General features: G+C 43.4%; 1 protein-coding gene and 1 long non-coding RNA gene across 16 annotated transcripts in view; one reads left to right on the forward strand and one right to left on the reverse strand.

Moving 5' to 3' along the window:
* The window catches only part of LOC126524019 (uncharacterized), a 37412-nt gene extending 32899 nt beyond the window's left edge, over positions 1-4513 (forward strand). Inside the window, exons 3-4 of the long non-coding RNA XR_011895354.1 lie at positions 1506-1928; positions 3569-4513. This is a non-coding gene — a long non-coding RNA (uncharacterized lncRNA). The remainder of the gene's footprint in view (positions 1-1505; positions 1929-3568) is intronic.
* LOC126524009 (uncharacterized) overlaps positions 1-13112 on the reverse strand; it is a 32676-nt gene that overhangs the window by 7655 nt on the left and 11909 nt on the right. For 2 of the 15 annotated variants that reach the window (XR_011895344.1, XR_011895351.1), the window contains 3 exons: positions 12143-12219; positions 10829-10880; positions 9498-9898 (listed from right to left, as the gene is read on the reverse strand). The exons of 1 other annotated variant lie outside the window; for it this stretch is intronic. Coding sequence is in view for 5 of the 14 variants with exons in the window: in XM_055067027.2 (XP_054923002.1) it covers positions 1842-1974; positions 5552-5618; positions 10829-10880 (252 nt within the window). In the remaining 9 variants the exon portion in view is untranslated. 12 more of the 15 variants (XR_011895343.1, XR_011895352.1, XM_055067029.2 and 9 more) reach the window with 11 other exon arrangements.

Here is a 13112-nt window from a genome sequence, read left to right on the forward strand (position 1 = left end):
TGTGTTCTGTACAATGACAATGTGTAAAACGTAGGCATTATTGCCCCCATTTTTTTATCTCTAAACTTCCATAATTGCAGACCAGTGATGGCGCATAATCCTCCAAATCAACTGTAGAATACTGAAATATGTTACCGAAATCGTTATTCACTGTTGCTTTAAAAAGTGCATATAAGTGTTAAATTAGAACCTGTGAAACCATTTCAAAATGTTTAGACAACCAGTAAGTGTTACTCAAGATTTTATCTTAAGTATATAAGTGATGTTGAAGATCAACTCCTCAGTGGTGGTCAAGACAGTTTAGGGTTTCAAGCACAAAGTTGACATTCTGGAGCAGTTAAGGAGCAGAAATGTTTTTTCTACTTCGTGTTCCAAAAGTCTTCTTGGAACACTTGGAGTAGTACAGAAGTAATCTAGCCATTTGGTGGAGCTTATTATTACTGTGCAGTCAGTAAGTGCTGCTCAAGAGTGAAGCAAGACACAAAGCCAACAGCAACCAATTAAGCTTGCCTTCCCAAGGATGGTATACCACGCACATCATGTTGCAAACATTTTTGTTTGGGTAGGCAAGGAACTTAATTTGTACCCGCCCTAGTTGCTTAGTGGCTGTGGTGTTGGGCTGCTAAGCACGAGGTCGCAGGATCGAATCTCGGCCAGAGCTGCCGCATTTCAATAGGGGCAAAAGGCGAAAACACCCGTGCACTTAAATTTACTGTAGGTGCACGTTAAAGAACCCCAGTTGGTAGAAATTTCCGGAGTCCCACACTACGGCATGCCTCATTATCAGAAAGTGGTTTTGGCATGTAAGACCCCATAATTTTTCTTAATTTTGTAGACCAACCACAACACTTATCAGGCTTCTTGGTGCTTGTGCTGTAACAAAAGAGAGTATGTATGTGTGTAAATAAAAAATGTAAATCATGCCATCTTACAATGGCCCCTTTTCACTGCTGGTATGCTCCACCACGATACATTGCATAAGCCTCTTCCCGTAGCAAGCTATATTGCAGCAAAGTTGACGCTTGAAAACCGGCATTATACAACACTTTCTACAATGGTTGTGCCTTCCGCACTTTGAAGGCAAAGCATTTCAGCATCCGAAATTTCAGCTGTGCTTATAATTAATTGCCTCTGTGAGGTACGTGGCAGTGTTGCAAGGGTACCCGAATTCTCATGCATGTCCGAAAAATAGTTTGTTGGGTGTATTTCTGCTTGGTAATGAAGACGGCTACGACAGTGCACATTAGTGACACAACAGTGGCCAAATGCTCAGATTCCTTTTAAGTAGAGTGCTGTGTGCTTTTATGACTTTGGTGAAGTTAGCATCTGAATTTGCCATACACACACCTGCAAATTATCTATTTATTAAACTCACGCACACATAATATCACTATAATGAGAAATGCATAGTGTTTTAGCTGTTCCCTGCAGAATGTTTTCTGACAACTGCTTTGATGATGGATGGATCGATAAATTTCTTGACATCCGTCGGTACGTGCGATTAGTGCGCAGTGGGCCACTCCCACGTCGGAACAGAGAGGCCATGCCCCTCTGCCGCGTCGCGGGCCCGATGGACAGCCCAGAGCTGTGCTTCAAGGTCCGAGCTGTGTGGAGCTCGGTCCCACTCTTCCTTGGTGGTCCTGGCACCAGGGGGCAAGCCCAGAGCATGTGATCAAGGCTAGCTATATCCTTACAGTAGTGACACGCATTGTGAGGGTGCACGTCCGGAAAGATTTTGTGCAGGAAGGCCGGGCATGCGTAGGTGCCTGTCTGAAGCCACCTGTACGTGACTTCTTGTGCTTTATTGGGTGCTTTGTGCGGTAGCGGCATGGTTCTCTTGACTAACTTGTAATGCTGGGTGAGATCGTTGTGACGAGGGGATCGCACTCGCTTGCCCATCCTGCCGAGAGGGAGTCCGGGCTCACACGGTGAGTTAGATCTTGTGCAGTCTCGTGTGCTGTCTCGTTGAGGTCACTTTTTAAGAACAATATTTGATCACGAATATACTCTTAATGCTTCACACACAAAACAATTTGTTACCTTGTTGTGTCCATGAAATGGTTGTATTAAGAATAATTTTTTGGCAGCCTTGTTGACAGTTTGACAGCATCAATCAGTAAATCCTTAACAGGCACTCTGCAACACTTTTTCAAGAAGGAAAGCCAACCTACTGAGTCTCCAACACATGCGATTTTACATTTTGTCACAACCTTAATGCAGCTGGCACATCTGGGTGCAAGCTTATATAGTGCTAACTTAGGCAAGTTGGCACATGTTGCAGCACTTCATTTGTCTCCTTTATGTCCTACGTGTTGTAATGCTATGTTATTTATTCAAGCTCATACTTCTGAGCAGCAAGCAAAATGCAGTTGACTTCATTCCGTTAATTCGACTCTGACGGGACTGACGAAACAGATTGAATTATCTGGTGGGTCAAATTTAAGAAGATGCAGAAGAAATGCCAACACACATGACTGATTTATTTGCCATGGTTTACGTACAGATTCTAACATGCCCCAGAGTGAAACACACGCCCGCTGTCTGTGTGTCCAAAGTGTTAACTAGCATAGAAAGGACAAAAGCCCCTAAAATGAAACAGAAATCAAATGCGCACACAATTTTTGTTTTTAAAAAAACGGACAAGGGTCCAATGTGTTGCACATTGCAACCAATTTTCCAAAGTCAGCTTCGCCGCAATACATCCGTGTTATGCGGTAAAGCATACGAAAATCGCCAAGTTTTGTTAAAGATGGCACATTAGAAATGGGTGAATACCACAATCAGACGTTTTGATCTGTGATTATTGCTTGAAGCTCCTCCTGGGCAGGCAGAAAATAGGCATTTCCTGCAGGAGATAAAGTCTGTTTCACACATCTACTGTCCTCTAAGGTATGTCACCAAAGGGGCCGCTTATTGGGTTCACTGTAGGGGTCAGCATGCATGCTGACTGCTCAAGTTGAAATTATTGGGTGAAAGCCTATTTTAGTATCAAAATAACCAAAGTTTGGACCTATAGAAATGCACGTGTGTCGGCTGGGACTTTCAGACGGGATCAAATTTATGGGAGTCTACTGTTCTGCAGCCACTGAGCACTGCAGCATGCCAATATTCTGCTATGTGTAGTAGGAGATACATTCTTCCTGCAAAGTCCAATGCCATATGGTACAGTCGACTTCTGTTAATTCGACTCCGGGTAATTCAATCCTGGCCAAAGGTCTTGGCCGGCAGTCATACATTTCTACAGTCCCGAATCTCTTATTTTGATTGTAAAATTGGCCTTCACAGGATAACTTGAACTTGGAACAGTGACTCGCTGTTGACCCCTATGGTGAACCCAATAGCGACCCCTTTAGTGGCAGCACGTCTAGCTCGGCGATGCTTAGGAAACAATGTATGCATTCAACACGTGTGATCGCGTGTCGACAACTCCCATTTATGCTTGCCATAGGAAACTTTTGAAGCAAGAACCATATATCACAAAGTTTAATTACGGTATTTACCCGATTCTAATGTGTGCCTCATAAGTTAGCACTAGTAGAATGCAATAGTTGTACACTTTTCTTTTCAGTGACACCCACCGTGGTTGCTCAGTGACTATGGTGTTCGGCTGCTGAGCACGAGGATGGGGATCGAATCCCGGCCACGGCGGCCGCATTTCGATGGGGGCGAAATGCGAAAACACCCGTGTACTTAGATTTAGGTGCACGTTAAAGAACCCTAGGTGGTCGAAATTTCCAGAGTCCTCCACTACGGCGTGCCTCATAATCAGAAAGTGGTTTTGGCAAGTAAAACCCCATAATTTAATTTTTTTTCTTTCAATGACAGTGGTAAGCTCCCAGCCATGATTTGGTAATGCCTGCCATATGCATTCCACCCCATTTTTATTCTTAGGTAAATTGCCTTTTCATGATCAGGGTCCCTTACGAGCAACTGACTTACTCCTGTACAGACTCTAGAGGCTGACTGGCGATGTGAATTATTCAACATTGTCTTCTGCATATTAATCTTCAAACCCACTCTAACACTTTTTCGGTTAAGGTCCTCAATCACTAGTAATTTGTCCCCACTGTTGGCGAGATATTCACCATTGATCCGCACTCCGAATGTGCTGCAACTGCAGATTTGATATGGCATTAATCAAAGCCAACACCGCCGTGTTATCTCACCACCTTGAACTGACACTCTCACACGCAGATCCACTGGCCACTGTAATCACCATGGCGGGAACGCTAGGCTATTATGCTATTACGTATGCTATTACGGTTCTTGACATTCGGTGCTGTCTTTTTCACTGAAAGAATTCACCGCTGTCAGCAAAGGTACCCACTCTGCCTCTGCAATCCTCGTAAAGCACGGCGCGTTGCATATTGCTAGTCCTCGAAAGGCAGCTTTGCCTCAGCACAGTGATGCTACGCGGTGAAGTGTATGGGATGCAGTACATATATTGTTAGACTCGCGTGCACTTGCCGTCTCCTGTCAGAGTGCAAGCACCTATATGCCTAATAAGTGTACTGGCAGACCCTCAGAGCTTTTTCGGACGTGCCTGTGGCGATTTGGGCCCTTAAGGGCAGTAAAAGACATGCATTCATTTTTTTTTTCGGACATTGTAGCGGCCCTTAGGGAGTCTGAAAAATCTGACTGTACAACTGACCAAAAGGATGCTTCATCCATGGGGCGAACACGCAGCGTAACAAGGACAAGAATAGGAAGGACCATTGCATTGAGGAATGATCAGGAAAGGAACTGTGCCGCCGCCTCTTTGAAGGAGCTTGCGCTCAAAAAGCAAAGTGTTGGCTGATGCTAAGATGCAGGTTACCCACATCCAAACCAAAATAACCCCCTTAAAGCAGTGAAATGCAACACTGAGGCATTATGCGCAGGCTGAGAGTATGTCAGGACAGTTGAGGTTGACTTTCCAGTTGCTTGGAGAATCTCATATGTGACAAAGTTTGGGATGATACCAATGAGCTTGCTATCAGTTGATACAAATAGCTCTATTTGCTTTTGTATGCATCTCTTTTTATTCGCATTTTAAAATGTTTGACTCTATTTGCCGTGAGCTAGACCACTTTTTTACAGTGAAGCTGTCTATGGTGAGGATCTGGCAGATCGCATCCGCGCATAGACCAACAATTTTTCATACGGTGGGCCGATCCCGAAGAAAGTGCAATACCAGGCCAACCCGAGGCAGAAGTGAAGCAAGCATTAAGCACTCCCCATATGTGGGCTGATCCCGAAGGTCGTGAAATGCCAGTCAAACCTGCGGCGGAGATGAAGCAGGCTTTAAGCACTCGCCACACGTGCGCCAATACCATAGGTAGTGCAATACCAGGCCGACCCACGGTAGAGGTGCAGTTCACCATTAAGGGGCCCACGTACGCAGCTTTGCTGGTCATCCTTCACAGAGTAAAAGGGCACCGAGTTTCTTTCGAAGATATTTTAGTAGCTGTGCTATTTACAAACACCTCTTTTCAGTTTTCTATTTTGAATAAAATAAACACTACTCCTTACTGTTCAAACTGGATTGTTTTTATTTTTTTAACATGCTTACCAGAGAGTGACAGCATCAGGTGACATGGTGTCAGCCCATCTTGACATAAAACAAAGTTCTGTGAAACCTGAAAAAATCAGGGAATTTGAAAATGTCAACTTGGTATACACGTTGTTCTTCTAAGCATGCAGTATGGCACATAAGCCTGGAGGTTAACGAAGAATCTCGAGAACATGTTAAGGGCCGTACAAAGAGCAATACAATGATAAATGACAATGAGACAGGAAGAGAGCAGTGCGGATAGTCAATATTCTAGTAGACATTAAGAGGAAAAAATGAAGCTGGGCAGGCCATGTAATGCATAGGGTAGATAACCAGTGGACCAAGGGAAGGGAAGTTCTGTCAAGGATGACAGAAAACTAGGTGAGATGATGAAATATGAAAGCACAAGTTCGCATCAGCTAGCGCAAGACAATGATAATTGGAGATTGCAGGGAGGCACCTTCATTCTGCATTGAACTTTAAAATAGGATGATGAATGCGTGCAACTCTTTAAAAAGAAATTTGGGCCGGAAATAGCTTGCACAGTTCACCAAGACACGAAACCAAATTCGTATGCTTTGCCACTAACACAGATGTATTCCAGCGAAGCTAACTTATGAAAAGCGGCCACCATTGTATAATCATCTATTTCATTGTTGGAACAGCTTGCGAAACATAGCATGTTGGAAGGAGCTCTAACTTTTTTTCTTTATAGCCGGCTATATTATGCACATGCTGAATTTTTTATAATTAATGCTATGTGATGTGCAAATTAAGCAGTAATTTTATGCAGTATTAAAACGTACCTTAGTGTAACAGTACAATGAGAGACGTAATCAAGAATTTGTATGTATGCACATCTGAGTTCGCATGCAATGCGTGCTGTCATCCTTGAGTGCGCACAGACGTGAAACTGGTGCACTGGTCTTAGTGCAGCTTGGTAGGTCATAAGTTTGTGAGGGGATTCGTAATGGCAGTGCTCCACCACGCCACAATGCAGCAGTCAACGCTGAAGAGAGGAAATGCTAATTTTACCAACGCTACACATGCTCAACAGGCCAATGAGAGTGCTGACAGGTGAGCTTGAAGCTCGCCAGATCCATCTCACAATTTGTGCGTCGTACATGACAGCATAATCAACATTTAATCATCGATTTATTTCAACTACCGTGTACGTCGACGTTGCTTCTTTAGTGTTGATACTTTGTTGGCCCCCCTCCCCTTTTTTCTTCAAGGATACTTCTGACAGTGAAAAATAACACTGAATGTCCACATGAACAGGAACTGGCATAAGATGCAACCATTTGTGACCTTTTTAACAGAAGCTTGTATTGCCTCACTGGTGTCGGTGTTACCGCACGAAAAAACCCAAGCTGCGCAAAAATAGAAATTGCTTATCAGGCTGCGGATTCGAACCACCGACCTCTGGGTTGCGAGACCACCATGCTAAGCGATTCAGCCACTGTCAGTTCATCAAACGCTGCCTTTAAGGTGGGTAAGTAGAAGCAGCGCAAGGCATGAGCCAATCACGGGCGTCCCCTTCCTCCAGAGGAGGGAAAGGGTGTGTTCGCTCGCCTGACACCCACAGTTTCCCACACCAGTTCAGGTGGGGAGGCTGCGTTTGGTCTGTTCTGCCGAAGAGCAGGCTGTGTTGAAGGAATAGCAGTGGGAGCAGGCCACGTGTTGTGCCTTTGGCCAAAGAACAGGCAGTGTTTGATTGATGCCACCGGGAACCTGAGAAAGGGGTCGACGTTGACGTGCCGCCCTCGCCGTGAGGAGTTACAAAGAGCCGCAGATCCCAAGTTTCGCTTGCACCCCACTTCGCAGCAGTGGAAGGGCAGTAACTTTTTGGCCTCCATCCTTGTGTCATAGTCCAAGCATGCTCTTGCTAAATAGAATCATTCTTGGCAACAAAAGCTTAGTGTTTAGGTGCAATTAAAGCTCGTCATTGGAACAGTCTCCAGTACTTCAGAATTTCACAATAAGTACAATACCATTTTGTTGGCAAGTACCACGGCAGAGATAGTGACCTATAGGTAGATACTGAAAGAGCCAGTATAGTAAGAATTTCATTTAAAGTTGGAGGAATGGTACAACTCATGGCATTCTGGGGAGTTAAAAAGAGTGGAATTAAGAGATCTCAACTTTGTCAAGCAGGAATGAAATGGAGGGCCCGCCCCATTCTGCAACTTTACTGTGGACCAGTGTATGCCAACATGGCAAGTAAGAAAAAAAATTGGGTATTTCATGGTGCGTGTAGATCCATAGACTTTTGTTCCCAGTGGTATCTTTTGATGACATGCCCAGGCTTTTTTTTTCTAGTCACTTGTTACACTTTAATGCGATAAAATCTACTTGAACCTCTTGTGGTTGCAAGATCCGCAGGCGAGCTCGTTCCCTCAATCGGCTGCCATCACCCAGTCTCTACTCGTCCCATAACCATATCTTGTGAACATTATATACATTTTTTTTTTGCCTCTTAGCATTTTGGGTGATATCCTGAGTGATGAAAACAAGCACTACATAAAATCAGCAACATCTATCACTACGACAGATTCATAACAATAGTGCAGCCACTACATTGTTTTAGCTTTCCATACTAAATAAACTCACTGTGTCTGCGTTCAGTGTGGGCAGAGGTAAGCTTGCACACGTAAGTTTTTGGTAACATTCATAACAAAGCAAACAAGCTTTCAGGACTATAAACCTTTGAGTCACATCAGCTATGTGGGAGCAAAATATACATTCAAAAAACAGGAAAAAAAAAGTCACACTGTTATGTGCCACTAATCCTTTCTTAAAAAGCTGCAAGAATTTTAGGCGGTTTTGATAGAATTATAGCATGGCACAAAACTGATGGTGCTGTGCATTTGGTCACCGCAAGCAGCTGTACATTGTTAACCTCTCTGGTCAATCATGTCTGCTGCAGAAGCATCCCTAGTATGTCTCCAAATTTCAAGATACTTGATTTAGTGCAGTATGACTCTTTGTTGGCCTTTTTATCAGACTGACGCAGAAGTGGGAGCACTGTACACTGTTCACATTTTCTTTGTGCGCAAAAGATAAATATGCGTTGCATTCACCACTAAGAGAATGTATTTAATGCTGTTCTTAAGTTTACAGCCTTACAGCACATGACACAGATATTCATGACAAATCTGTGCATGTCATACAGACAGCTGAAATTTCAAATGAAACGCCACTTTCCTCCCTCTCGAGAAAGCGCCACACCCAGCCAGAGTCAAGGCAACACAAACAAACAGTGCGATGCAAAACACAGTCGTGTCGCTCGCCATGACGCATTACTTCGATAAATCGCCCAATTCAGAATGCACAATGCCACGGTGGAAAATGTGCCACGCAACAAAAATGGATTAGAAAAAAAAAAGCGGGTGGTGCTAGTCACGTGAACCCGATGTGGTTCTTCGGCTCAAGTATGTGACAAGGCGAGGAAGGAATGTCGCTTGCGGATGCTACTCAAGGCAGAGGGAGAGTGTGTCTCTGTTGGCAGTCACGCTCACCTCATGGTGGTCTGGTAAGAGGGCATCCAATTTCTTCTGTCTCCTCTAATAATAAACCAGTTTAAAAGATTATTTCGGTAAAGCAATGCCAGAAGTCTGAAGTCATTACTCCAAACATTCATCGTGGATATGAAGTCCAATGCATGTGGAACTGTCGAAAGTGGTTCACTCATATTCTTCTCATCTACTTTCAAGAAATTTCACACTAAATTGATCTAGACCTCTGCATTGTCACAAACAGCAGGAAGCAACCTTGAAGTCTGTTTTGAATTCCTCATTAATGCATGAAAATCCAGGATGCAGCAGCCAAGTAACAGTCTACTACACATAACTCCATCTTCACCTCTGTGTTCAGGCAATGAAACACAGTTTTTACCATAGCGAACATGAGATGTTCACTTGTTGGAGATGCAGCTCTTAGCCTGTCTACGTATGATTGACATTTAAAGAAGATGCCAGTTATTTAAAACTATGTTATTAAAAAAACATCTTTCATGTTCGTAACATGCCTGGAGGCAATAATAACCAGCTTGAAAAGTAATTATGTCGCATGGCTGTATTCGGGTCTCAAGAAGCTTTAAATTGCAGTGTAAGCTAAAGCTTGCTAGGGGGCCTGATGTAAGGCCCTCAAAAAACAGACCAAACGGGGCTAAATGTTTCTTCAATAGGATAGAAAGTGCGCTGGAAAGTGAACACCAAATATAAATGAAAATATATTAATTCAGACTTTCACAATTCGAGTCTTGTTCTCCAAGGTGCATTGTCATTCTGACTTGTCCAGCTAGTAAGAAATGCAGTTCGTATTGCCTCCGCCAATGTGTTGCACATGCACAAGTGATGAACTCTACAAAATGAGAGCAGCATTGAAGATAAACTGAGCAGCTGTAAGTGCACGCACTGTTGCTTCTACGCACAATATGGAAACTAAACAGCAGAGGTAAATTTCGTTAATAGAATTGCGTAACACTTCATTCCCGTTCATATTGAAACATAAGACGACTCTGAATATAAGACAACCCCCTACTTAAAGACATCGCATTACAGTCCCCTTTATAATGGAAAACTACATGTTCTATAAAAAATTGGGCACTGAAAGCACCATGCCCCGCTTTGCTTCATTTGTTTCGCTTAAATCTTTTGTGTACCCAGCAGAAATTCTAGATTCTAAGCTTTTGTTTTAAATGTAACAAACCTCGTCAAATTTGGTGCAGTGGTTGCCGAGAAAAACTAATAGTGCGTTTACATGTATTTAGATTGGAACACCCGAGCTAAAGCTTTCTCTTAAACGCGCCCGCCACGCGGAGGCATTGCCGAGCCCAAACCGACGGAGCAGTATGGGATCCACATTTTGTCTGCTGGAGGCACCGCCAAATTATACTAAACAAAGAAACGTTGCGTACACTTAGTACACGTACAAATTTCCTCTTTATAGCGACAATGTAGGGGACTGCGGCTTGCACTGGCAGCCGGCTTTACCTATGCGCCGCCAGTCTGGTTCCTCAGACGTGTAACGATTGCGACAGTGTACGCGGCGGAAAAAGCACCTGGGACTCCTGCAAGACCAGACAAAATATTGCCTCTGTGCATTATCTAACTCCTTCTCATTACCGTTAAACAAAACTCGAGAACGCAGTCAAGAATTTCGTATTGAGCTGAGAGTATGCTGCACAAGGTCTACTGAAAGACGGAACTTTTAACGACAGCTTGTAGGCTAACTTCAAGATGTATCGATAAGTAACTGTTCAATAACTGTAGAATAAATACGTGCACTTGCCTGTCTGTTCACGCCAATACCGCAAGCTCTTTTCAGAAGCACGAGACGGGCGCTGAAAAGCGTCGAGACATTTCATTCGGCGAAATTAACCGCTTGCATTTCCAATGCAGCGAAAAATCAAGTGAACGATTAGAGTGTATTAACGATTTCGACGATGCAGTCGGCCATTTTGGGAAGCTTTAGGCATGGATCGGCTTGGCTATAGATGCGCACAATCTTTGGAAGCGACTTTTTTTTTTTGTCACCAGACGAAAATCACTGTGTTAAACTTTTTTTTTTTTACAGAGAAGATATGTTTATACTAAGGGCATGGTGGCTAGCATACACTCTTAAGCATAATTACACCCTTTTGCCACACAACGATAATCGTCATCTGCTTGTCCGCATTTCCTTTGTTTAACGCGGCGAGCCCGGTACTTTCCTGTAACGAACGGCATGCGCGTTATCATTCCCGACAGGAAAGTAACAGGCAATGCTATCATGCTGATAACGCGTGTGCCGTTCGTTACTGTAAACGCCGCCAGAAGTGGGGAGCAATTCCGTGTGTCTTGAATGACGCTTGTACAGTTATCGGTCAAACCGCCTAATGTTGCCACTTCTCTGTTGTGCTTATGTGGGCTTTTTTCTAACCTTCACGGTGGGTGCAGCATGTCTAGAGCCGCAGCGTCCTGCGCTCTGTGCGGTTGCACGGGACTGGCGGCCACGCATCGTTACACAACCTCCCAAATAACAATAAGAGTCAGTTTTGGCACTTGGTAGAGCAGTAAACGAGGGATCCAAAAGAAATGTGATTGTTCCGCAAATATATATTTCTCTATAATTCTTCTAGAGGTAATTAAAAAAACGAAACTATAGTCGGATGCAACTTAAGTATGCAGCGAAGCCCCGCCCACGGCCTCATAGCTGCCAGCCACTGTTCCTCTGCGAGGCTGCAAATAATTCATACTTCAAACTTTTCCTGTTAGGCAAATAAGGCGGTAACCACAAAAATAATATTATTAGCGCATAATTTTATACATTTTCCCTCGCCTATTAAAGTATAATAGGCGAGTATAAGTACAAATCTATCGTCCTCTACTGCGTCACAAACTACGTGCCCACTAAAACCAAGCGGCCGCCAAAAAATAATCCCTGGATAACCCAAGAAGTTATTCAGGCAAAGCGCCGTCTGAAAAGACTGCGTAGAACAATAAAAATTAAAGGAGGAGACGAATCCAGGGTGACGAAACTTCCTAATGCCATCGCGGAATTCAAGCTTGCAGCCAAACGAGCAAAAGAATATTATTTTAATGTAAAGTTACCGAGCTTTCTTACTAATAATCCCGGAAGGTTCTGGAGGCACTTTCGCACCAATGATGGAGAAGCGTCCCACTTAAGCCCAGAGGAAGAAACTGTGAAAGTCAACGCATATAACATTTTTTTTCAATCAGTATTTACTACAGACAATAACATTATTCCCCCCATTCTAACGAGACAGGGCGTAAGCATTGGCAAATTACACATTACGGACGCTGGCATACTTAATCTTCTGCTTAATCTTGACCCTAAAAAAGGCAGCGGTCCTGACAACATACCTAACGACTTTCTGAAAAGGTATGCGGAATGGTGCAGTAGATACCTCGGCATAATTTTTCGTAAATCACTCACGACTTCACAGCTACCGAACGACTGGAAAATTGCAAAGATAATACCTATCCATAAATCAGGCGACACAGCAGAAATTTCAAATTTTAGACCCATTTCATTAACTAGTACATCCTGTAAGCTTCTAGAGCACATAATCTTAAAGCACATAACGGTTTTTCTAGAGAGCATTGGCTTCTTGTCTCCCTACCAACATGGTTTTCGCAGTGGTTTATCAACAATAACCCAACTAACAGAACTAGTCCACGATCTTGCATATACTATCAATCACCGCGGCCAGACTGACATGATTTTACTTGATCTATCTAAGGCATTTGATTGTGTATGCCATAACAAATTAATCGCTAAAGTTGAAAGTGTTGTTGGGAAAGGGCTCCTTTCAGCCTGGATAAAAGAATTTCTAGCCAATCGTTCACAATTTGTAACCTACGAAAAAATGCCACCTAACACTGTCACCGTTACTTCGGGAGTTCCCCAAGGCTCAGTTCTTGGGCCATTACTCTTCTTAATAATCTATATTAATGACATCACAGCTAACATTGGTTGTAATAGAAAACTGTTCGCCGACGACTGCGTTATCTATAGTGAAATCACTAATTATAACTATAACATCGCACTTAATACATCCCTCAACACTCTA

The sequence above is a fragment of the Dermacentor andersoni genome, chromosome 6 (assembly GCF_023375885.2).
Source record: "Dermacentor andersoni chromosome 6, qqDerAnde1_hic_scaffold, whole genome shotgun sequence".
In the NCBI taxonomy this organism is placed as follows: Eukaryota; Metazoa; Arthropoda; class Arachnida; order Ixodida; family Ixodidae; genus Dermacentor; species Dermacentor andersoni.